We start from the raw sequence: 23,512 nt of genomic DNA on the forward strand, positions 1-23,512 counted from the left end.
CTTGCACCTCCAGCCAAAATGGACAATAAATAGACAAGAAATAGATAAGAGCACACTAAGCTCCGCCTCCACCCTGAAAGCTCCCAGCTTTCAGGTGCTTGTTCATCTAACCCTCACCACAGCCCACAGATTTAGAGCCAGATATTGAGTTTGTGGGGCTTCATGCGAAATGAAAATATGAGGCCCTTGTTCAAAAAGCAGAGGAAATGTATAATTAGATGTAGTCAAATATATCTTTTTTCATTCTCCTTGGGTGGTTTTCTCATTCTCCAGTTCACTGGCTCCCTCTGGTTTTGTCACCTTTTTGGCCTTTCATCCATCGTGTTTTTATCTGCTACTTAATGTTGCACTTGACAGGCCATGCCCTGAGATTTCAGTGACAACAGGCCCCTGGCCACCAGGTTCCCATCCCCCAGCCCCCAGGTGGACATACCTGCCCAAGAGTGGAGAAGGTCGGCCAGGTGTCTTCCCCTGCTTTTTGTGAATGGTGAAGCCCAGAAGAGGGCAACCTCTGTGCAAGGATTCACTCAACCCCAGGATGGCCAGGGTGCCTCAGGGCGCACTGCCCAGCTCTGACCTCCCCACACCTGTGCCCAGGGCTGGACACACTTGTACACAGAGGTCATCAGCAGTCCCTGGGTGTGAGGCAAAGAGGGAGAGGCTGGGAAGGGCCATGGGCACCTATAGATGGGGGAGTAGGCGGTAGAGAACAGGGGGGCAGCAGGAGGCAGGATTGAGTGTGATCCAAGGATCCAAGCCTCCCCCGCTCATGACCAACTGTCCTATCAGACCTCTCTCACAAAATACAAATTTAAGATTTTAAATAATTAAAGATATATTAGTTAGTAAGAATTTCAAGATGGTGACTGTAGAGCATCAAACCCCTGAGCCCAGGCCCTCTTAGGCACAAAACCATATACAGTTGCAGTATATGGTTTTGTGCATAAGAGGTCATGTGCAGTGGTCATGTGCCCCTGAAGCTGACTCTGGGTAGATATTACCACCGTCCTCATTTCACACATGGGGGAACTCAGTCCCTTTAATTTTCCCAGAATCATGATTCTGGGAAGCTGGGGTTGGGCGGAGGACACTAAGACTTACACTCAGTCATGTGGCTGCAGAGCCTCATTCTTTACCACTTCCCTGTGCTGTCCCTTATTCCATCAAATCCGGCTGCCTCTACCCAGGGAATCAGCACAACATCTGGTGGTCTTGTGGAACAGGCAAAAGAGAGCACACCCGCCTACACCATTTTGCTGACTCAGCCACCCACTGGCTGCATAGCAATAGGCAGTCCCTTAGCCTCTATGAGCCTAACCTACCACATGTGGGCACTGCGAAAAAAAATAGAGTCAAAAAGTCCATTTATCTAGAAGTACAAGTGTCACCTAAAATATCAAAGATGAGTAGGAGAACCTGACCAGGTCCATCTTCTCCTTTCTCAGGCTTTTCCCTACCTCTCTCTAGGCAACAGACTCTGACCTTGAATGTCCAGAGAGGACAGTGTACATGCTTTGTGATGGAACTGTTCTGTGGCCACACAGCAAGAAAGGGATAAGGTTGGACCAATTCAACACTCTGGCCTAGGAGGGCTGTAATATTTTCTGAGTCTGAGTACAAAGACTTTGATCTTAGCATCTAAATCCAATGTGTTTTTTCTCTCTATTTAGTCCAATGGGCTAGTTCTCACCATTAGTGATCCAAAAGGAATCTCAGCCCAGCATTGAACAGATGTCTGCTGAATGAAGGCCACTGGAGGAAAAGTCTGAATGATGTTTTTCCTCAGACGCATTAATCAGACTGACCCATTAGTAAGTTCTGTCTCAAGGGACCCCAAATCTGTAGCATGAGGAGACAAAGCCTTGGTGACCTTCAAACTTTGAGTCTCTTCTACTTGACTTTAGTGACTTGTGCTTCCTCAGACAAGATCAGGGCATTTCCTTTGGTCTCATTGAAAGAAGCTGCTACTTTGGCAGGACTGTCTGAAAGATCTGAACAGTCAAGGACTTTGGGCTCGAATACAGTAACTCAGTCTATGTTAGGGTCTGCTGCCATACATGATGCCCAAGAGTCTCCATTGTTCTTGGATTCTGGGCCTGTTTCAGGAGTGCCAGTTCACTGCCCAGAGCAAATCAAACACATCCAGAAATTCCCCAGAACCTCAGCTCTAAACTTCAGCAAAGAACATTTCATGAACTATCCAAAGGCTGCAGATGAGCCATCTGACAGTCAGAGACTGTTGGGAACATGAAACAGGTTAGTACATGTCAAATACTCAGCACAGAGTCTGGTACACAGTAAGTGTTCAACTGAAATGCCAGCCTCTGATGAGGATGTAATCTCTCCTGGGGAGGGTTAGTGAGCAGAGTGACATGTCACTCCTTCTGGAGGGGTACAGGATATTTGCCCTAAGAGGGACAGGATGAGGGCACTAGACACTCTGATGAAGGAAGGAGGAAGGTGGGAAAAGGAGTTTGATGCAAGCAGGGGAGCGTGGATCAGGAAGCTGAAAACTCCTTTTACCAGTAGGCATGGCTTTTCCATGGTCTGACTCTGGACACCCCAAGGACAGAGCTAGTGTGAGGTTTCTGGTGTGATGTGAAAACATCTACCCTCAGATTGACTTCCGCTGCTTCCACCTCCCCCAGAGACTTAAAGCATGTAACTGTAATGGGGCATGTAAGTTGGTCTTTCCTGGAGAAACATGGGTCCTTACAAGAGATCAGAAGACACAAAAACACACTCAGGGTCTTTCAAAGAATTCTCCTCTCAACTTTTTGCTTCTGGAGGCCAAACATCTTATACTTCCTTTTTGTCATACACAGACACTTGAGTGCTTTCTCCAGAGCAAAAATGGTTGACACTCTCCGGTGATGGATTCAAACATTTTGACTGAACTCATTCAAATTTCCATCAGTTTAGTCAATTGATGTCATATCAAATATCTGTCAGCACAACCAGCCAAGTTGATTAGACACCTGGTCTTTTTAGTTAGCTCAACTTGTTATTTCTAAAAACAAAAATAAAAAATCAAGATCAAAATAACCTATCAATTTGGTTAGCAAGTGACTAATAACTGCCATCAAAAAAAGTATATTTTTTCAAACCACTTTGGTTTTTTTTCACTGAATCTACTAAATCAATCAGTTGTGTGCGGGAAGTGGGGGTGGCATTGAAGAGATGTGTCAGCTTGCTGGACAAGCAGGGAGGAGAATATTAGAAATAAAATCATCAAAAAGATGCCATCAGAATGGCCACAATTCCACCCTCAATCATCTGCAGTAACAATGAGAAATGAGATCCTGCAAGATGTAGAGATCACTCCTAATCACAATAATTTTGTGCGTTGAAGAGCATTTTTCTATTCTTCCTAGAAATTCCCATGTTCCCATGTTCCCATGTTCATGTTTGATTCCTATGTTCATGTCCATAATTGATAAGCAAATGGTGTGAGAGTGTCCTGGATTGCCTTTCAACAACAAACACACCAATGGCAAGTTCATTGGAAACTGAAAGTTGAGTGCATTTACAGGGGCCCTTTGAATGCTATATTATATGAATTAATTCTGAAAAATGTAGTTCCAACCCACGTCCAGAGGAATATGATAAATTCAATGTTAGACACAATTTTAGACCCAAGCTAAAGAGTTAAAATTGGGGTCTTTGTTAGAAATGAAACCAGGAAAGCTGGCTTTCAGCACTCTGTTCTTGTCCCCTTCACTCTTCTCCCACACTCCCCAGCAGCTACCTCCCTCCCTCCCTAGACATCCCCTCTCAGGACGACAGAGCCTCAAACTGCCCTAGTGGTCTCCCTGCAGAAGGAACCATTTAATAGACCAAGTCACACTGAGAGATCTATGACTCTCTGTGCTCTTTCCAGGCTCCCTGTTTTGGGACAGAACTTACCTGAAGAAATCTGTGTTTAGCTCAAAGGAGTGAATCACTGATGACACACAGTTGTCGTCCCATCCCTCCATATTCGTGGGGGCAGGAGGGGTGGGTGGCTCTTGGACCCAAGTGGATGCCAAAATCTGTGATGCTCAAGCCCTCACATAAAATAGCATAGAAGAGCCAACCCTCTGTATCCGCAGATGCAGAACCCACAGATATGGAAGCTGACTGTAATTTCAGATACCAGGTGTCAGCAGACTTGGTTTTAACAAAGCCAGGTCTTGTGAAGAGCTATCTTGCTTAGGGAATCGGAAAATTTCTTATCTCTTAGAAATATTCATTCAGAAATTAAATGGCCCACTTTTGTCCAATTCAAATTTTCCTCTGGTCTGATTTTTCTCCCAGTCACTGACATTCTACAATGGGAATAAGCTGATTATTTATTGCTAGTCACTCACCACCTACAATTCACTTTTCCAATTTTCCTGTGTTGCCTATCAGTGCCACTTTGTCAATCCCTGCAGTTTATTGACTGTGTTCTGATGGCTAGGGTAAACAAATTACTTCAAGAATGACTGTGGCGCAAAAAGGGCCCCTGCTGGGTTCTAAATGATGGACTGATACGTGATCCAATTGATCCTAATGTCAGGAGGCAATTCACCATCACAAGGGGACAGGTTGCCCTAACCCATCTTATCAAGGACATAGTTTTGTGTGGTACATAATATTTTCCTTTTTTTAAATTCTAAGTATTGGACATTATCTAGATCAAATGATTTTGCAGATCAAATATTTCAAATTTTCAAGTCTACTCCTTTAAAATACACTGTGCATATACTGCACAGTAACAGTACCACATTATAAAGGCATTCAAAGCATCAATAACGAAGAAGTTCACATTCCTACATTAGGTCAGAATTCATGTACTGGATATTGGGCAGGTCCCCGTAATGTCTGGACCCAAGTTTATGCCCAGCTCAGTGGTCTCCAAATTTCTTTACTGTGCAATTCTACCAGAAAAACCCTTTTGAGCATGCACCCAGGTGTTCATTTAATTATAATTTGTATTCGTGTATGTACCTCGGTCAATATGTCAAGGCACAATACACGCTTAAGTGAAGGTCATCTTTAAAAACAGTAAATGTAAATCCTTTTTAGTAGACTTCATAATTTTGACCTTTTTTTGGCCTAATAGTATACATGGCTAATTAGGATGTCATTGCCATTACTTCCTAATGGGGCTGGTGACGAGTTTATGATCAAAGCTGAGGAAGCAATATCCCCACCACTTTCTTGTGACTTATTTGGGCCTATATTAAACTATAATCTGAAGTTTTTTTGCAGGAGTCTTAATAATCCACTTGTCCACTTGTATAAATCCTCTTGCATCATGGGAGTTCCACCTTTTGCCAGGAAGATAATAATAAAATTAATAATAATAATTAAAATAATAAAGTAACTTAAAATAATAAAATAATTATTATTACAAAATAATAATTAAAATAATAATAACAATTAAAAGCACTTACCCAGGAAGTCTGAACTCAAGAGCCTGCATAGGTGACCTTGAAATGCTGACCTTCACACATGGTACACAATATCCGTATGTGGTGACTTGAAAAATGATCGGAGCCAGGACTCCTTAACTTAAACTCATTTTAATTTTTAGATAAAAATGTACGTAGAAGTCTACACACCCCAATGGACAGTCTTATGTACCCCTCAGGATGAACAACCCACCTTGGGGATCACTGGCTCCAATTCCCTAAAATTGAGCCTTTTTTGGAGAGGAAGGTGGAGAAGCCCACAGAAACCAAATCAGACTTAATATCCGGCCCAGGAGTTTTGACAACCTGGGGGCACCAGGAAGCATTAAAGGGTTTTAAAGAAGAGGTGATATGGCCTGATCTGCATTCTTACAAGATTATTCTAGATGCACCTGGAAGAAGGGGTTAGGGAGCATGCACAGTTATCAGGAGTTGTAAGAGGAGAAATGATAATGGTCTGAGTTAAAGTTACAGAGTTTGTTTTTTTTTTAAGCTGTTGTATAAATGGATTTCTTTTTTTTATTAGAGTTGATTTACAATATTGCGCCAATTTCTGCTGAACAGCAAAGTGACCCAGTCATATATATATACATATATATACTTTTTTTTTCTCATGTTATCTTCCATCATGTTCTATCCAAAGAGATTGGATAGTGTTCCCTGTGCTATACAGTAGGACTTCATTGCTTATCCATCCTAAGTGTAGCAGCTTTGTAAATGGAGAGAAGTGTACAGATTCACAAGAGAGTCAAGATTTCTAGCATCCATGAGGACACAGGTTCAATCCCTGGCTTCACTCAGTGGGTCAAGGATCCGGCGTTCCCTTGAACTGTGGTGTAGGTCACAGATGTGACCCAAATCCTGAGTTGCTGTTGCAGCTATAGCTCCGATCTGACCCCTAGCCTGGGAACCTCCATATACCACAGGTGCGGTCCTAAAAAGACAAAAAAAAAAGTCAAGATTTGGTTATTAATTAAAACTGCCCCAGGTTAAAGAGCAGCAGAGCTAAATTCAGATCCCAGGTCTCTTCACTCCCAATACAGCGATTTTTCTTCCAATTTTCCATGTCAACAAACACCTGGTCCCTCCTTTTTATCCTCCCCCAGGGAGATAGGGGATCGGGAGCTGAGCCTGGACAGCAACCTGCGTGATGAAGGAAGGCAACAGGAAAGGAAAAGCACTGCCTTCTCCACATATGTTTATCTTTGCAGGATCCATGAGGGGGGCTTCATGAGAATCTGTTTTCTGGGTATTGAATCCTGTATTGAAATAACACACTTCCCAGGGACAACCAGCATGTCCAAGAAACTGTTCATTCAAGCCTAGGCCTTAATAAAAAATATAACCCATCCAAAATGATTACATTTAGAATGGATAAGCAATGAGGTCCTACTGTACAGCACAGAGACTCACATCAAATCTCTTCAGATAGTACACGATGAAAGATAGAATGAGAAAAAGAATGTGTGTGCGTATATGTAAATATATATATATATTGGAATGACCAGGCCACTATGCTGTGTAGCAGAAACTGACACAACACTCTTAATCAACTATACTCTAACTTTTAAAAATAAAACAAAACAAAACAAAAAGCGCTAACCTATCCCAACCAAAGAGTGGAAAGTGGAGGAAGGCACCAACTTGAGAGAAGGAGACACAGGCTCTTGTACTCATTCCCATCAGGGAACCCTCATCTCTCCTCTGGGCTATTTGAAATCCTGATTCCTTTAGCTAAAAAGTTACCTCCTCCAAAAATCCCTTTCTTACTATCACTTCTCTCCTGGCTTCTGCCCCAATCTCTAGACATTGGGGTTTTTTCTTATGGCATCTCTCAGTCAGGGATCAGTAGAGGGAATAGAAAATCCCGCAGGCATTTTAAGCAGAAAGGGATTTAACACAGGCATTTAGGGGCTTACAAAATTTGGGGTGGAGTTGTAGGACGGTCCTCTCTAGGCTAGGCCAGAAATTACCCCAGGACACTGCAAAACTGATTTACCATAGGAGTTACCACCTCTGAGACCACCACTGAAACTTAAATTCAAGAACCCACCATTGTATTCTAGGAATCAGAAAGCTAGAATCAGGAGTTCCCCCCATGGTTCAGTGGAAACGAATCTGACTAGTATCCATGAGGATGAAGGTTCGATCCCTGGCCTCCATCAATGGGTTAAGGATCCGGCGTTGCCATAAGCTGTGGTGTAGGCTGCAGATGTGGCTCAGATCACGTTCTGCGGCTGTGGCGTAGGCCAGCAGCTGTAGCTCTGATTCGACCCCTAACCTGGGAACCTCCATATGACACAGGTGCCGCCATAAAGAGACCAAAAAGAAAAGAAAGTCCGAATCACGAAGTCACAACAGCTACTGCCTCTCAAATTCCACAAAGCTGGTGGCTGAGCAGTGAGTGGCTAAAAACATATGTCCATGACCTTACTTTCATCAGAAGAATGCTTGTCTTTTGCTTCAGTTCCACCCTCTAAATTTTTCCTAAAGGCCTCTCTTTGACAAAACTTGATGTTCTTCTAAAGAATGGATGCTGAGAAATTTGACTTTGAACTTTCCAGCCACTTGGGTATATCCTAGAAGGAGGATTGCGGGAGCCAAGCTACACAAATTCCAGGGGAATTTTTCCAAATAATGCATCCTATGTCGTTTTTACATGTCTAACAATTCCTCAATTCCAAGAGCACAGAAATCATGTATCTTACATTCTTCAAGGCTACCACCTTGCAAATGAAAGGCCCTTGCTAAGGTCAGCGAAATAAGTAAAGGATGGAGCAGTTTGTTCCAGTATTTTCTCAATTCGCTTTCTGATTCTGTTCCTGCATTTAAGTGTTGTCTCTGCCTCCTTGAAGGCAACTCCTTTGTTAGAACTTCTCAGGGATATTCCCACAGTTTGAGCCACAGGGCTGGGTATATACATTCTTCAATTAGTGGGTTGATTGTTTTTCATAGCTGATCACTGGTATTTTTTTCCCGAAAGACATTTCTGATCCATGGGGCTCAATCAATAGGTAGCAAATTTCCTGCAAAGGTATAAGATAAATAGATGCTCTGTCATCACATTTTGGCAGCAGACTATTACCAAGTTGGCAATCAAGTGCCCTCTATACTATTCTGCAGGGTTACTGTAAGGATTGAAAAAGATACCACACGGTAACAGTACCTACCACATTGCAGGTGTTCCAAAAATATTGGTTCCTTCCTTCTCCCCAAAAACCTTTCCTCTATAAAAATATGCCTTTCTAGGGTCCTGCTAAGAGACGGGCAAAGCAGATCCTTGAAAAGGTGTAAATGTCTAAGGTATTTGTTATCTATTAATGTGTAACAAATTGCCCAAAACTTAGCAGCTTAAAACAACACTGAACATTTATTATGCTCAGAATGTTTTTGGCCAGGAATCCAGAAGCAGCACAGCTGAGTCATTCTGGTTTAGGGTCTCTAATAAGACAGCAGCAGTTAAGAGTTCAGCAGGCCCTGCTGTCATGAGGCTTGCCCAGGGCTGGAGGATCCTCCCTGATGGTGGCTTATTCACACCACTGATGCCGGTTGTTGGCAAGAGGTCTCAGTTCTTCTCCATGAGGAATGCCTAAGGCTGCTTGAGTGTCATCATGATGTGGAAGCAGTTTCCCCCAGAACAAGTGAGCCAAGAATTCACGGCTGTGTTTTATAAGCAGCCTCAGAAGTCACAGATCATCATTCCTACCATGTCCATTTCTCCCTGGTTACACAGGTCAGCTCTGTGACCACCAGGAGGCCCGGAGCCCTGGAGACCAGTAATAGCCTAAAATATTAGCTCTTTTTTTCTCTGGATAGAAATAGATAGATTGACAACTTTGAATTGCTATTAAAGAATTAAATGGAAGAAATAAACCTTGACAAAGCAAAAATAAGAACTGTGATAAAACTGGAGTTCCCTTCATGGCTCAGCAGTTAACAAAACCAACTAGGACCCATGATGATCCCAGGTTCGATCCCTGACCTCACTCTTTGGGTTAAGGTTCTGGTGTTGCCATGAGTGGCTCAGATCTCACATTGCTGTGGCTGTGGCCAGCAGCTACAGCTCTGATTCAACCCCTAGCCTGGGAACTTCCATATGCGGCAAGTGTGGCCCTAAAAAGAAAAAAAAGAAAAAAAAAAAACTGTACTAACATTAATACAAATTTACATAAGAAAACCAATTTCTTCATTTTTCTTGGTAAAGAAGTCATCAATACCCCCTAAATATGAAACCTGGAATTTTTTAAAAGATACTGAATTCTTGATTTTTTTCCAAATAGTTTTTTCTGTTTTCTTAGTATTAAAGGGTTATAAAAACTAAGAATATTTCCTGGGATAAATAAACATTTAAAGTTTAGCAGTTTCTTTAGTGTCACTTTTCTTTCTTTTTTTTTTTTGGTTAAAGTCACATAAAATTAAATATAACACTTTTAACTTTAAAAGCAGGACTCTATTTCTAGAAAGTTGTTTTTGTCTGTCTGTTTCTCTGGCTGCTTGTGAATATAACCAAAGAGTTGTTTGGAAGAATGGTTCCCCACTATTTATGAGGACTTTTTATGCATCTGGGCAATAGAATAAGTTTTTGCTCTCTTCCTGTACTCTTCAGTAGTTGAAGTTTTCACAACGAACATATATAATTTTATGAACACGATAACAAGGAGCTTAAGTAAAAGGAATATGATTATTAGGTGGGCTATATTGTCATCCCATTTTCATGTACGTTCTTCCCAAATGTTGACATCTTAGAACCTCAGAAGGCATTGAAGATATTATAGATGAGTCATCAATTTTTAGAGATGTTTTCCCTGACTCTTTTCCTAGTGAGTTAGAGTATAGGCATAACACAGACAAAGACAGTGGGTTCAGATCCAAGATGAGCCAATTGTCTTCTCCCACCTGCACCCTTAACCAGAGCTAGACCCCTTGCAAGGCAAATCACTGATCAAAGGAGTCTGTGGATCCTAGAATCCTGATTAAATCCCACTACTTAGTTCACAGTGGGTTGCATAAACTTTGCACATGAAGGAATTAGGAATGAACACATTATTCTGTAGAAGAAAAGGCTTTAAGATAAAAGTGATGTGCCAAGAAAATCTGAAAAACAAAATAAACAGGACATAAGATTCCTTAACACCCAATTCAAAGATCTCTTCAAAATTGATATTAGGGAAATTATGATACAAAAAATATTTCTACCAATAGGCAAGTTTGATTTCTATGACAATTTTCATCCTTCACCTACAAGGGTTTCCCACTGAGCACTTTGAGTGGGACAACCCCTTGTCATAGAGGCTTTTCCTGCATACTGTAGGATATTTAGTCTCCCCAGTCTTCCCCCCAAATATCCTAGTGATGACCCTCAATCACTGAGATCAAAAGGTTCTCCCTCATTTCCACCTCATTCCCTACCCTCTCGCCATGGAAACCAGACAATCTCAACCCTGGGCACTTACAGGTTAGCTTCTGGTTTCCATTAGGACAAGAAGGACTCTTTCTTGCTCACTGTTGAATCTCCAGTGACTGGCGCATAGTAGGTACTCAATGAACACTTTTGCGTAAAAGAAATTATCCAATATAAGATCTACTATGCAGAAATTTTAGGAAGATTAACATTTCTAAACATTTATATCTGTCATTCTAATCTCTTTAAATCTCTTGTGGTTGGAGTTCTTACATGCAGGTAGATGGAGGTAGAAACTGACACTGGTAGAAACCTACGCCATGCTGGACTGTGCACTAGGCCCTCTGCACGTCATCTTGTTTACCACCATCTTGCTTCACAGGTGAGAAGTGACCTGTGTCTGAAGTGGCACCATGTTGAGTGGCAGAGATGGAAATTGGCTGGATGCCCAAGTTCATGCACTTTTTGTGCCATCCCAGTGGGATTTGCTCATCAACACTCACCCTCCTTTCAGATGCTCAAGAAAAAACACATCTTCAGAGATTTCACAACAAGCTCAATTTACTTTCCAGTGATGTCCAGACAAATTCCATCTCTTCAGATTTTGGGCTATTTAAACATAGCCAACTTAGCTCTCCCATGACCTCAGTCAAGCCTCAGGGAGTCAGAGGACAGACATCTTGGCAAATGCCTCCAGCCACTTCCAAATGCACACATTCCTTGACACTCAACTGATGCAACCCCAAGTGGCTTCTTTGGGAGTCTGAAGAAAGCTCACTCTGTCAATCTGATTAGTCATGAGGAAGAAGTGAGGGCAAATGAAGCTGGAATTGTTTGTCTCTGCCTTTCCTTCTTAGAGAACTGGCCCAGAGGCTGTCCCTTCCTGAGGCTAGAAGATATGCCAGGAGCCTCACACAGGGCAATGAAAAAGAAGCACCCCCAACTCCTCCTCTCCATCCTTCACAGGATTTGTGGAAGAGGAGAGGAGGGAGGAAGCCAAGCCAAGGGGTGTGTGACTGCTTGAAGGCTGATGCCCCTTCAGAGCAGAAACAAGTGGCTCAGGAAGGTCTGTCTGCCTTGCTCCCCCCAACGCCTCTGCAGCCTGGCTTTGCCCCTTCTCAGCACAGCTTTTATCTCTAGCACATGGTAAGCCTTCAGTAAATAAGCAAAAGCAGATAGATTTAGGAACAGCAAAGCCAGAGTCAAAACAAAAGTTAGATTTGTGACTCCTGAATCTCCCACTGAGCCAGAACATCATTTTCTCTTCCTTCCTCTCCTCAGTCACACCCTCCTTTCTGCTTACTCTTCTTATTCTCTGTGTCTAGAATTCCCCCATCTTCCCACTTCTTCCTTCCTTTCCAGCTAATCCCTACACTATTTCTCTTCCCATTGCCTCCTCAAAACACCTCTCTCCACTCCAGGTAGGGCCCCCTCTGTCCTCCCCTCTCTGTGTGCACAACCTAGTTGCTCATCACCCAGGTCTTCCCGGGTGTCACCCTGCTGCTGGGTTCATCACCCACTGATGCTCATGGCAAGGCTGCCTGAAGGTGCCACAATGAAAGCCCCCTCACTTCCACTCACCCCAGTGGGGCTCCAGGCTTTCATTCTCTTTGGAGCTGGCAAATCAACAGCCCATCTATATTTCCTCTTTATGGACTTGTGTGGGTTTAGAGGGCAAACATGAGCATCCAATTTAGATATTCCAACAACAGAATGAGCCTCCATTTCCATAGGTAGCACATTTTTTTTATTTCTGAAAATGTGCAGCCCCTACAACTAGCTTCCTTAGAAGTAGGCTGTTGCTACAACCCTGGCAGGTTACAGGAAACTTATCTTCTACAGGCCAAGGCACATGCTGGAAGAGATTAGGGCACATAGTGGAAAAGACACTTTTCATCTAGAGACAGAGGAGGTAAATGACATGTAATTAAAGTCATAAATCTAACTTTTGTTTTGATTTGGTTTTGCTGTTCCTAAATCTATCTGCTTCTGCATGTCTACTGAATGCTTTGACCACTAAACAAAGCTTTTGAAATGAATGAAGATTGTTTCCAGACCCTCTGCTGCCCTTCTCCCCTCTTCTAGTTCTCCGCACCCACTGCCCACCTTTGCCCCCAGGTGAGACCCCTGCACCTGCACTGCTCAAACCTGAAGGGGCAGAGGAACCCCGTGGGGTTTCAAATAGAGATTCTACTCCTGGGGGAGGGAGCTGATGCTCAGGGCTTGCCCTGAGCAGGAAGGAGTGGACCTTGTCAGCAAGAACAGATGCAGAGACCTAGGTCAGCGCTTTTCAACCCGCTCTGCCCATCAGCATCCTTGGGGAGCTTTTAACCATCCCAGGCTGCACTCCAGACCACTTAAGTCAGAATCTCCGCAGAAGAAGCCCAGGCATCAGGATTTTTTAAAGCTCCCCAGAGGAAAATGATGGCTGTGTGCCCTCAAGGTTGAGAGCTCTGCTCTCAGAGTTTAAAGGAAAGAGGATTTGCATCCTAATGAAAGGAAGGGGGGAGAGGTGCTCTCAAAACAACTCATCCCTACTTGGTTCCCACCAGGCCAGGTGAAAACGGTGCTTGGGTTCATCATGTGCAGAAAATGGCTTGTGTAAAGCCAGTTATGGAGACAGGGTGACTGGTGGTGGGGGAGCCAAGTCCTAAGTGCATCACAGTATGCTGAGATGTGCCATATGGGAGTCCCCTGGTGGCTCAGCAGGTTAAGGATCCAGCTTTGTCACTGCAGTGCCTCAGGTCATAGTGATGACGTGGATTCTGGAACTTACACACGCCATGGATGTGGCCAAAAAAATAAAACAAAATAAAGCTATGGAGCGTGAGACACACAGGATCCTGAGCTAGGGAAATCCAGCCCATTGGCCTCTTGAGCTGACATTTAACAGCAGCCCATTAAGTGCCTCCCCTCCCCCTGCCATCACCCCTCCTGGCCCCCTTCTAAACGCCTCCACTCTGTCTGCAGAAGGCCTTCCATGTTCACCTGACTCTGTTTTCCCTGAATAAGAGGTTCCAGGGACAGCGCCTGATGGGATCTGTCCCAGTTTCCACACCCTCCCAGGGACAGCCTGACTCCTGACTCTAATCAGTGTCGCTTTTAGAAAACAAACATCTATGCAGGGAGGGGGTGCAGTGGGAATCAAGGTTTTGTTGAAAAGAAAGGGGATGGCTCAGGGGCCTTATGGACATGCTAAATGAAGCCCTTGAAGCAGTCAAGTGCAAAACTCTATCCTTGCCTCAGTGACAGATGGGGCACATACCACCCCGGTTATACAGGCAAAGTCCCAGGGCATTCTGTTGTCCCCTCAAAGGAGATGTGTGTTTGTGTGCACTGCATCCAAAGACCAAAATCCAAGACAGACCCCAAGAACAGTGGCAGGCTCACCAGGCTCTGGTCTCTGTGTGGGAGGAGCAGCATCTTCAGGGAAGAGTCCAGGATCCATAGCAAGGAGTTGATGATGCAAAAAGAGCCAGGTCTGAGCCTTAGGAGGCAGGGACAGGCCCAGCTCCTGTGTTGACCCCCATGGAACTGTAGGCAGCCGCCCTCACTTCTCTGAGCCTGTGACATGAGACTACACCAGCCTACTTCTCCCCACATCATGGCATCTTTTGAGGAAGCAAATGCTTCATGAAATGTGAAATACTATGTGCATGAAGTTTTACAGCAGTGCAGAATTTGTCACGTTCACAGAGTGTGCCTGTGTATACTTGTGTGTGAGTGAGTATAAGTGTGTATTTGTGTGTATGTGTGCACGAGATATATGTGAGAGTGTGTGGGTGTATGTGCATGTACATGAGTGCATGTGCAGAGTATCCTGTGAGTGTATGAGTGTGTATGTGTGAATGCGTGAGTGTGTGTGTGTGTGCACATGACTGCATGTGTGGATGAGAGTGTGCATGTAGGGTGTGTGTAGGTGTGTGGCTGTTACACTGTGAAACAGATACCAACCCCCACAGGTCAAAGGCAAGGTCAGAACACCTGTGGGTGATCAGGAAGTCACCATGGTAACAATGGGGGTGGGTTGGGGACAGGATCCAGGTGGACAATGGAGAACAACACACTTGAAGAGAATCAAGCCTGAGGAGGCCTCCTGCACAGGAAAAGGACAAGTGCTGTGGACGGAGAAGCTAGAAATCAGCTCAGGCACAGGGGCCCAGCCCAGAGGCAGAACCACAGCAGAGCGAGGACAGTTGCCACTTTTGAGGCTGCTTAACTTTTCCCTCAAGTAGCCCCAACTGACCCACACATTGTCCCCAGGTGGTTTGAAGACACACCTGAAGCAGCCACCTACAGACTCAAAATGTTTGAAAATAAGAAAGTGTGCACTCTACTTTGTAATATGCCATATTTGCTTAAATATACAACTATTTCCCTCCAAAAACATTTCACCCCCAGAGCAGCGAGCTCCCCTGTGCCACCTGAGCCCCACGGGTCATGCCTGGAGGTGGCAAGACAGGTGCAGAGCACCTCAGAAGCTTTTGGGGCCATGGCATGACCAAGCAGTGTTTGAAGATGACTCATCCATCACCAGTGGTGACATGGAGAGGACTAGGGGGCCGGCCTGGACAGGGGAGGGCCTGGCCCAGTGGCAGAGAGCAGACTAATGTAGGTTGGGGCCCTCAAGCAGAAGTATGGTGGCCCAGTAATGGCTGCTGTTGGGATGGTGAGACAGGGGCCAGTACCCAGCCTGGGGAAGGGTCAGACCACTTGAGAAGTGTCCGCCGAGAAGGGCGTGGGCACCCCTCTGAATATCCTTCCAAACACAGGTGAAAATCTGAGGAAGCATTGTTGTGCTGTGGCATAGGCCAGCAGCTACAGCTCTAATTCTACTCCTGGCCTGGGAACCTCCATATGCCTCAGGTGCGGCCCTAAAAAAGCGAAGGAAAAAAGAAAGAAGAAAGAAAGAAAGAAAGAAAGAAAGAAAGAAAGAAAGAAAGAAAGAAAGAAAGAAAGAAAGAAAGAAAGAAAGAGAAAGAAAGAAAGAAAAAGAAAGAAGGAAAGAAAGAAAGTCTAAGGGAGAGATCAAAGGTCCAGCCTCTTACTCTCATCCCACATAGGCTCCTGAGCCTTTCAGCTGAGGGCCCTGGTTAGATTCCCAGCCCTGGTCCTGCAGGAGAGCCAGCAAGATAGGCACCAACTGTGCAACCCCAGAGTCTGTGCATGGCTCAGAGGACCCATGCTGCCCCAGTCCCTCCCAGCTTGACCCTCTGGCCCCAGTGAGTCAGGCTCTGCTCAGCCCACATTAGACTCACTGGGCTGGAGCTGCCAAGAAAAGCTCTGAGCCACCCCTAACAAGAGGCAGCTCTCAGCCAGCCTCTTACACAACTGGCCCTGAGAAAGGCACCTCTCACCTTGGCCCAATGGCTGGCCAGGCCCCTTCCTCTTTTCCCCTGCCTATCTGTCTAGTGACCAAGACTCTCTCTCAGCCTTATCCCCTCCCTGACCTCCGTGGGGATCCAGCCCACAGGCCTATTCTGTCCCTATTCCAGCATCCACTCAGCCATGCGCAGCTGATTTCAACCTTTCAGCAGCTGGCCACGCGGTTCAGAGATCAGCAGAGCCCCTGGTGCAGGGACTCAGCCAGCTCAGCGAGGTCCTTTCAGAGCAAGGTCCCTGCCTTTTATTCTGCTGTCTCTGTGATCCAGTGGCAAGATGGCAGAGAGTCTGGAGATCTTGTCTGGTGAGCCAAGTCGAGGGATGCTCAAGAGGTCCAGCGTAGAGAAAGGAAGGCTTAGAGTTAATCTCTGCAGTGTTCTCATGTGTGATGGGGGGGGTGTGTCCTGTGCCAACAGGATGACAGAACTGGAACCAGTGATGGGTAAAACCCAGAGGCTTGATGTCAGCTCTCCGGACCCAAGGGTTTCCAGTAATCAGAGCTGTTCACAGTGAGAACAGCCTGCCTCATGGGGTCATGGGACTGCAGCCAACAGTCGGAGGCACTACAAAATGTTTGAGAGAGGCAAAGGATATCCCTTTCAATCTTGAGACTGTAGAGACTTATGGAAATTCTCCTTTCCCATAATCACAAATTCCCATAATTGCAAAGCCTTGGGCAAAATGTATCAATGCAACACAAATTTTGGAAAACTTAATCATGTTTCCTTCTCCAGAACTTCAGCAACCTCCTAACTCAGGTGGGTGCAAGATGACATACATGAGACTACTTTAGATTCAGCCCCAGGACAAGGTCTCCTTCAGACTTAAACCCGACAGGCCACAGGGAGGGACAGCTACATACTGATGCACACCAAAAACTCCAGAAACCCCTTAATTTCAGGCCCTTTCCTCTCAAATGTGCAAGCGTGTGCCAGGGAGGGTGCAGCCTCTCCCCACTGGGCATGTTCTTGCATGGGTGCCAGAAACAGACAGCCTTTTAGAGAAAAGAGCCAGAAGGAGAATTTCAAAATGAGAGCAATACAGTGGGAGCCATCTTTGCTAATGTTGGGAGAACTAGGGTCCAAATTTACCACCGAGAACTCTTCACAGTATGGCTTCTGACACACAGCTTCACTTTGTCTTGCCAGCTGACCCCTACTCCAGCAGGTCTACCCCTGGGATCTTCTGGCACAAACCAGGTGTGTATTTTTTGCAGGCGTTTCCTTGGCCTGGCGTCTTCGCCTCCCACTTGCCTGCTCAGCCAAGTCCTGGTGTGAAAGCCTGGGCAGGTCTCCCCAGGGGCCTGGGAGGTTGGGGAACTGCCCTGAACGCTTACAGCAGCCCCAGCGGCCCTGCCCCCACCCCACTTTCCCTCCACTCTGAGTCTGCTGACGGTAGCCTGGCAGTTGTGGTCCCCCTGGGGAAGCCTAAGGGCACACAGTAGGGATCCAACAAAGAGCTTCTTACAAAGAGGAGGGAAGGGCTCGGTGTGGTGCCTTTGGGCAGGCCCCTTCTGGGAACACGAGGCCAGGCTTTTTGGAGAGATGTGAGGCTGATCCAAACAGCCCTTTCTGTCCATATTTCTGAGGGAGAAGAGGAGGTACAGGCAGCCAAGGAGAGCGTTCTCACGCCAAGCGGATAATTATGTGTTCTTGGAAGCAGGTTTAATGGACTGGCTCAGAGCTGAGCCGGGGATAGGCTCTGAGGCTGGCCGCCTTCAGACGGGGACGTGGCCCGGGCAGCAATTTCATCGTCCAGTTTTAACAAGTGGCCGCCGCCTTATGGAAACTTTTGAAAGGCTTTCTGTTTCTGACCCGCCAGCTTGCACGTCATCTGGTTGTTTTAGCCATTTTTCCCTTCAATTGGGGAGCACACAAATAGAGGAAACTAAAAATCACTGAGGGCCTACTGTGTGCCAAGAACCAAGCAGCAATTTCATTGTCCCAAGAACCCATTAGAAGGGGAGGAACAGAGGCCCACGCAGCACCTCGTGGCAGGGAAAAGAGTGAGGCTGGGCATCTCAGCTTCCACAGCCTGTGCTCTTTCCAAACGGTGACCTTCTCTTTACAAGGCCATTTTTGCTGCATGTCTCGCCCCTACCCCAAAGCCAAAATTCCCCCGTTTGAACAGGATAAACATTCCCATGGCAAAGGAACGCTGTGTTCCCCAGAGGAGAGGCAATCACGTTGTTCCTGCCGAGGTTATGTGGGCTTATGAAATAGAATACTGGGCTGAGGGCCTGAACCCAGGCTGGAGGGCGCCCCCCTACCCCAGCCCTGCCTCCCCCACAGCTGCGCCCTGCAATGCAATTGGAGTAACCGGGTCTAATTTTGACTCTGCTGTAAGCTGCTGCTTTCCCTGGGTCTCTGCTCCCTATACCCATCACAAGGCAGCGAGCTTGCTTCCAGAAGTGTAAAACGGAATTCCCCATCATGGTATAGTGGGTTAAGAATCCGACTGCAGCGGCTCAGATCGCTGCAGAGGTGCAGGTTCGATCCACGGCCCTGTGCAGTGGGTTAAACGATCTGGTGTTGCCACAGCTGTGGCATAGGTCACAGCCGTGGCTCAGATTCAGTCTCTGGCCTGGGAACTTCCGTAAGTTATGTGGCCATAAAACCAAAAAGAAAAAAAAAGTGTAGAGAGATACATCCATGTGAGCAATAATTTGCTTTGCATTCCTGGGCTTTGATTTCTCCATCTGTAATTGAGAATATTGTCTGTGTACCAGAGGGACTCAAAGGAAGAGAAGAAAGGGCCTTTTTGGAGAGACTCTGGAGAGTACTTTCCTTGTGCCATAGTTCATTCTTTCCATAATTATTAAACATATATTGAGAGTTTATAATGTGTCAGGTTTCTGCTGAACACTGAAAACAGAAATCTACAAGGTTAACAGCCCCTTTGGCTCATCATGTATACACACTTTCTTCATCAAAAAAGTAATTTAGGAGTTCCCTTTGTGGATCAGTGATAATGAACCCGACTAGTATACATGAGGATGTGGGTACGATCCCTGGCCTCACTCAGTGGGTTAAGGATCCAGCGTTGCTTTGAGCTGTGGTATAGGCTGGCAGCTGCAGCTCCAATTCGACCCCTAGCCTGGGAATTTCCATGTGCCACAGGTGGGGCCCTAAAAAGAAAAAAAAATTAAATGTTTGAAGTCTCTAGTTAGAGAATAATTCCTACTCCTATATACTTGAGCCATATCACTACGATTTCTATCATATTTCCTTGATTATATGATATACCTCCTCATATTTTAACATTTCTTAAATGAGAGTGAATCTTGCAGGTTTGGGAGGGTTGGTTTTTATATTTGTTTTTTTGGCTGCTCCTGCCGCATAAGGAAATTTCCAGGCCAGGGACTGAACCTATACCACAGCAGTGACTTGAGCTGCTGCAGGGACAATGCTGGATCCTTAACCCATTGTGCCACAGGGGGACTTCCAGCATCTTGCAGTTTTAATTGGCAGCATTTTCTTCTTTCTTGGTGATACACAATACAGTGATAATAACATCTTATAGTCTTTAACATCTTAGATTCCATTAAATATATTTGGGGGACATTTTTATTTTTCAACTGAATTTTTAAAGGAATTCACAACCCCTGAAATTTTTGTGTGTGTGCTTTTTTTTGGGTGGGGGGGCTCGCACCCGCAGCATATGGAGGTTCCCAAGCTAGGGGTCGAATCAGAGCTACAGCTGCTGGCCTACACCACACCCACAGCCATGGCAACTCAGGATCCAAGCAGCATCTTTGATCTACCCCACAGCTCACCACAATGCCAGATCCTTAACCCACTGAGCAAGGCCAGGGATCGAACCCACAACCTCATGGTTCCTAGTCGGATTCGTTTCCACTGTGCACGACGGGAACTCCCACAACCCCTGAATTTAATACAAGGTCTTTTCAGAACATTTCTAATTCATCCAGGTGTGAGGTGTCAGGCACATCCTGTGTCTGAGATACCGCATTGCCTCTCACTTTTCACTTGAGGGAATCCTTCCGACAGTCCAGGGTGCTATATCGCCTTTTGGCCACCAGAGGGAGCAAGTGCACTGGGAAGGGATAGGATCTCAGGCTGGCCTGCTTTCCTCGCTTCCTAAACCTTTCCAGGGTGCCCCCTCCAGGTCATATGAAACTCCACGTTCGGAGTCAGTATAGGGAAAGGCCCTCTTCCAGGGCCTTGGCAGCACCAGAAAGAGGAGTTGGTTGATGCTTGCAGACCCACGCTAAAAATTAACCAGGGTTTAAATGAGCCCTTCCTGGGAATGAAGGCAGATACAATAAAGCTCTGCCTCAAAAGTACAGGCTGGTGGGCTGACCCCCACCTTCTTAAATGATTCAGGACCCCTGAGACCCACAGTGATTTGTAAACTTCTCTCACTCTGGTTGCTTATAGACTTTCATCCTTCCTTCCTCCTTTTCTTCCTTCCCTCCTCCTCCTTCATTTAACTGGTTATTTATTGAAAACCTGCTATGTGCCAGGCTCTGTGCTGCGAGTTGAGGATACAGCAGTAAAAGGAAGAATACTTAGTCCCACAAGACCATGTGACAGGAGACCATGGTCAAGAGGAGGTAGGGAAGTCTTCTCTGACAATGATATTTGAGACAAAGCCGGAGGGAAGTGTAGGACTTACCCAGGTAAAGAGAGAGGGGGAGGCCTTTGAGGCATATTCACCAGCATTTGCAAAGGCCCTGAGGTGGCAGGTGCTAGGAGGTGGCCAGTGCGGAGCCCAGAGATGAGAAGGAGAAGCACAGGGTATATGCTAAAGCATAAAGTCACTCAAGAGATGCAGAGCCTTGAGCACCATGTTTAAGATGTGGTTTTCCATCTGTAGCCATTGAAGGGACTTAGGAAGGAAACAGACATGAGTGGAGCTGAACATAATGTGACAGCTCTGCCTGCCCTGTGGATCGCAGCTTGGAGGAGAAATCTGAGAAGTAGGGAGTTATTGGAGAAGTGGCAAGAGTGATGGTAAACTAAGTGATGACACTGGACATTAAGGTTGTTTTAGAGATTGAATTGCTGGATTTGGAGAGTGGAGCAGAAGGAAGCATGAAGTTTGACTTCTGAGTTTTCTGAAGGAGCAGAGTGGAAGGGGAAGGGGAGTTTTCCTGGGATGGGCATCTTTGAGAGAGGAGGGCAGGACCTAGGAAGGGAACACTATGAGTTGTCTCAGTGTATGATGTTTAAGCTGATTCTGGAACATCCACAAACAGGTGTGAAGTAACGAATTAAATCTGTGAATCCAGTGTACAAAACTGGGCTGTACGTATTAGATTTGGGAGTCATAATTATGTAAATGGATGGTAAAGCCATGGCAGCATGAAGCAGTGGGGAAAACTCTAGATCATATTGAAATGAGACTGTGTACAGGTTCAACACCACCTCCCCAAGAAAAAACAAAGTAAAGGGAAGACTTAACTGAGCAGGAGGAGGCCAAAGAAGAATGGCTGAGACAGGAAGGAGGGAAGTATGGAACTACCAGGGGGCAGCCAGACTAAACCTGGAAACTGAGAACACCGGGCAGAGGTCGTTCCAAAACCAAGTCATGGCATAAGCCTTGGCCTCTTCGGAAAGGAAAAGGAGCCCCATGGAGGGACAGGTGCACACAGGCTCCAGCAGATTGTACCAGAGCCTCTTAGCATTCCTGGGAAGAAGCTGGAAAGGGCACTGAGGGCAGAAAGGAGAGAAGGGGGACTGGAGGTCCCTGGTCAGCAATGGAGACTTGGAGCAAGTAAAATCAAGCTTCTCTTAGACACCCCACTGAATTGGAAGACCCAGATCCATGCGTATGTATCAAGGGGAAATTAGATGTACAACTAATTACCACAATAAGAGAATGCAATTGGTACAAAAGGTGGAGAAAAAAATATTTCAGTGATCAGAAAAAAAGAGAGGGCGATATCTGTTCTAACTGGGTGGTCAGGGAGATCTGCATAGCAGAAGTGGACTTGCTTTTGGACTCAGTAGAATTGGGGGACTTTAAAAAGTACAAGTCACTTGTGTGGAGGAATGGCCCCAGGCCCCTCTGGTAGCACAAGTGACTGAAACAAAGTCTGAGGTGTAAGGACAGACCTCAGGCTTCCTGGGGCCTCCATAAAGCCTCAGCCAAGTCCCCTGGGCCCATCCTGACCACACTGTTCTTTGTTTTCCTTTCGCCAGTTGCATGACAGATGAGCAGCTGCCATCGGAAGGACATGTCTGACGCTCACACTCACAGCAGCCCCCTCCTGGCAAAGCCTCTTTCCAGCAGATACAAACTCAACGAGTCAGAGTTTACCAGTCCCAGCTGGCCCTCAAACCCCCAGGATACCCACCTCGCCCTGCCTCTTCTGGAAATGCCTGAAGAAAAGGTAAGGAACATCCCTCCTGGAATGTTTCCCAGGTGACAGGTTGGGGGAAGGGTGGAGAAAGATGCTCTTCTCCCCGATCCCTGATATGCATGTGACTTAAGGCAGACTTAAATGTCTGCACTCTCAATGCATGCTCACGTCCCATAGTCGGTCCTTCTTGGTCTTAGATGTAAAATGTGGCTCTGTGTACAACATGATTTTAAGGACATGTAGAGAAAACGCACACATTCCAGTCTTCCAACTCGTCCCCTAAATCATTCCCCTTGTACCTGCCCCCTTAAATTACTCTATGGCCTCCAAAAGGAAGCCCTCATTCAAATGCAGGTCATGAGCCTTCCTTGGACTCAAGAGCATGGAGGCAGCCTGGCTAGCCACGGATTCAGTGGAGGGAGGCCCAAGACTGCTAAGGGTTTTTTTTAATGAGATATAATTCAAATTCACCCCTTTAAAATATACATTTCACTGGCTTTTAGCATATTTACAAAGTTGTGCAAACATTGTCATTGTCTTATTCCAGAATATTTTTATTACCTCAAAAAGAAAATCTGTATTCATTAGCAGTCACTCTTCATTTCGCCTTCCCCCTTAGTCCCTGGCAACCACCAAGCTACTTTCTGCCCCTATGAATTTGCCCATTCTGTACACTTCATATACATAGAATCATATAATATGTGACCTTTAGGCTTCTTTCATTTAGCATAAAGTTCCCAGGTTCATTCAGTACATCATTCCTTTTTATGGCCAAATAATATTTCTTGTATGAATTAACCCTACTTTATTTATCCATTTATCAGTTGATGGACATTAGGGTTGTTTCTGCTTTGGGGCTATATAATGGGGAGTAATATTCCCTGTGCTGTAAGGTAAGACATTATTGTCTATCCATTCTAAATGTAATAGTTTGCATCTACTAACCCCAAACCACCAGTCCAT

At 45.6% G+C, this 23,512-nt stretch overlaps 1 protein-coding gene across 1 annotated transcript in view; it reads left to right on the forward strand.

Annotated features, from left to right (window-relative positions):
* The window catches only part of SLC14A2 (solute carrier family 14 member 2), a 486,884-nt gene that overhangs the window by 404,478 nt on the left and 58,894 nt on the right, over nt 1-23,512 (forward strand). The window contains exon 4 of the mRNA XM_021092457.2: nt 22,389-22,579. Coding sequence (XP_020948116.2) covers nt 22,400-22,579 — 180 coding nt within the window. The 5' untranslated portion in view covers nt 22,389-22,399. The remainder of the gene's footprint in view (nt 1-22,388; nt 22,580-23,512) is intronic.

The sequence above is a fragment of the Sus scrofa genome, chromosome 1, assembly GCF_054392235.1.
Source record: "Sus scrofa isolate SSC_HxYL_T2T_F1_AM1 chromosome 1, Sscrofa_HxYL_maternal_Yorkshire_Landrace_v2.0, whole genome shotgun sequence".
Lineage (NCBI taxonomy): Eukaryota > Metazoa > Chordata > Mammalia > Artiodactyla > Suidae > Sus > Sus scrofa.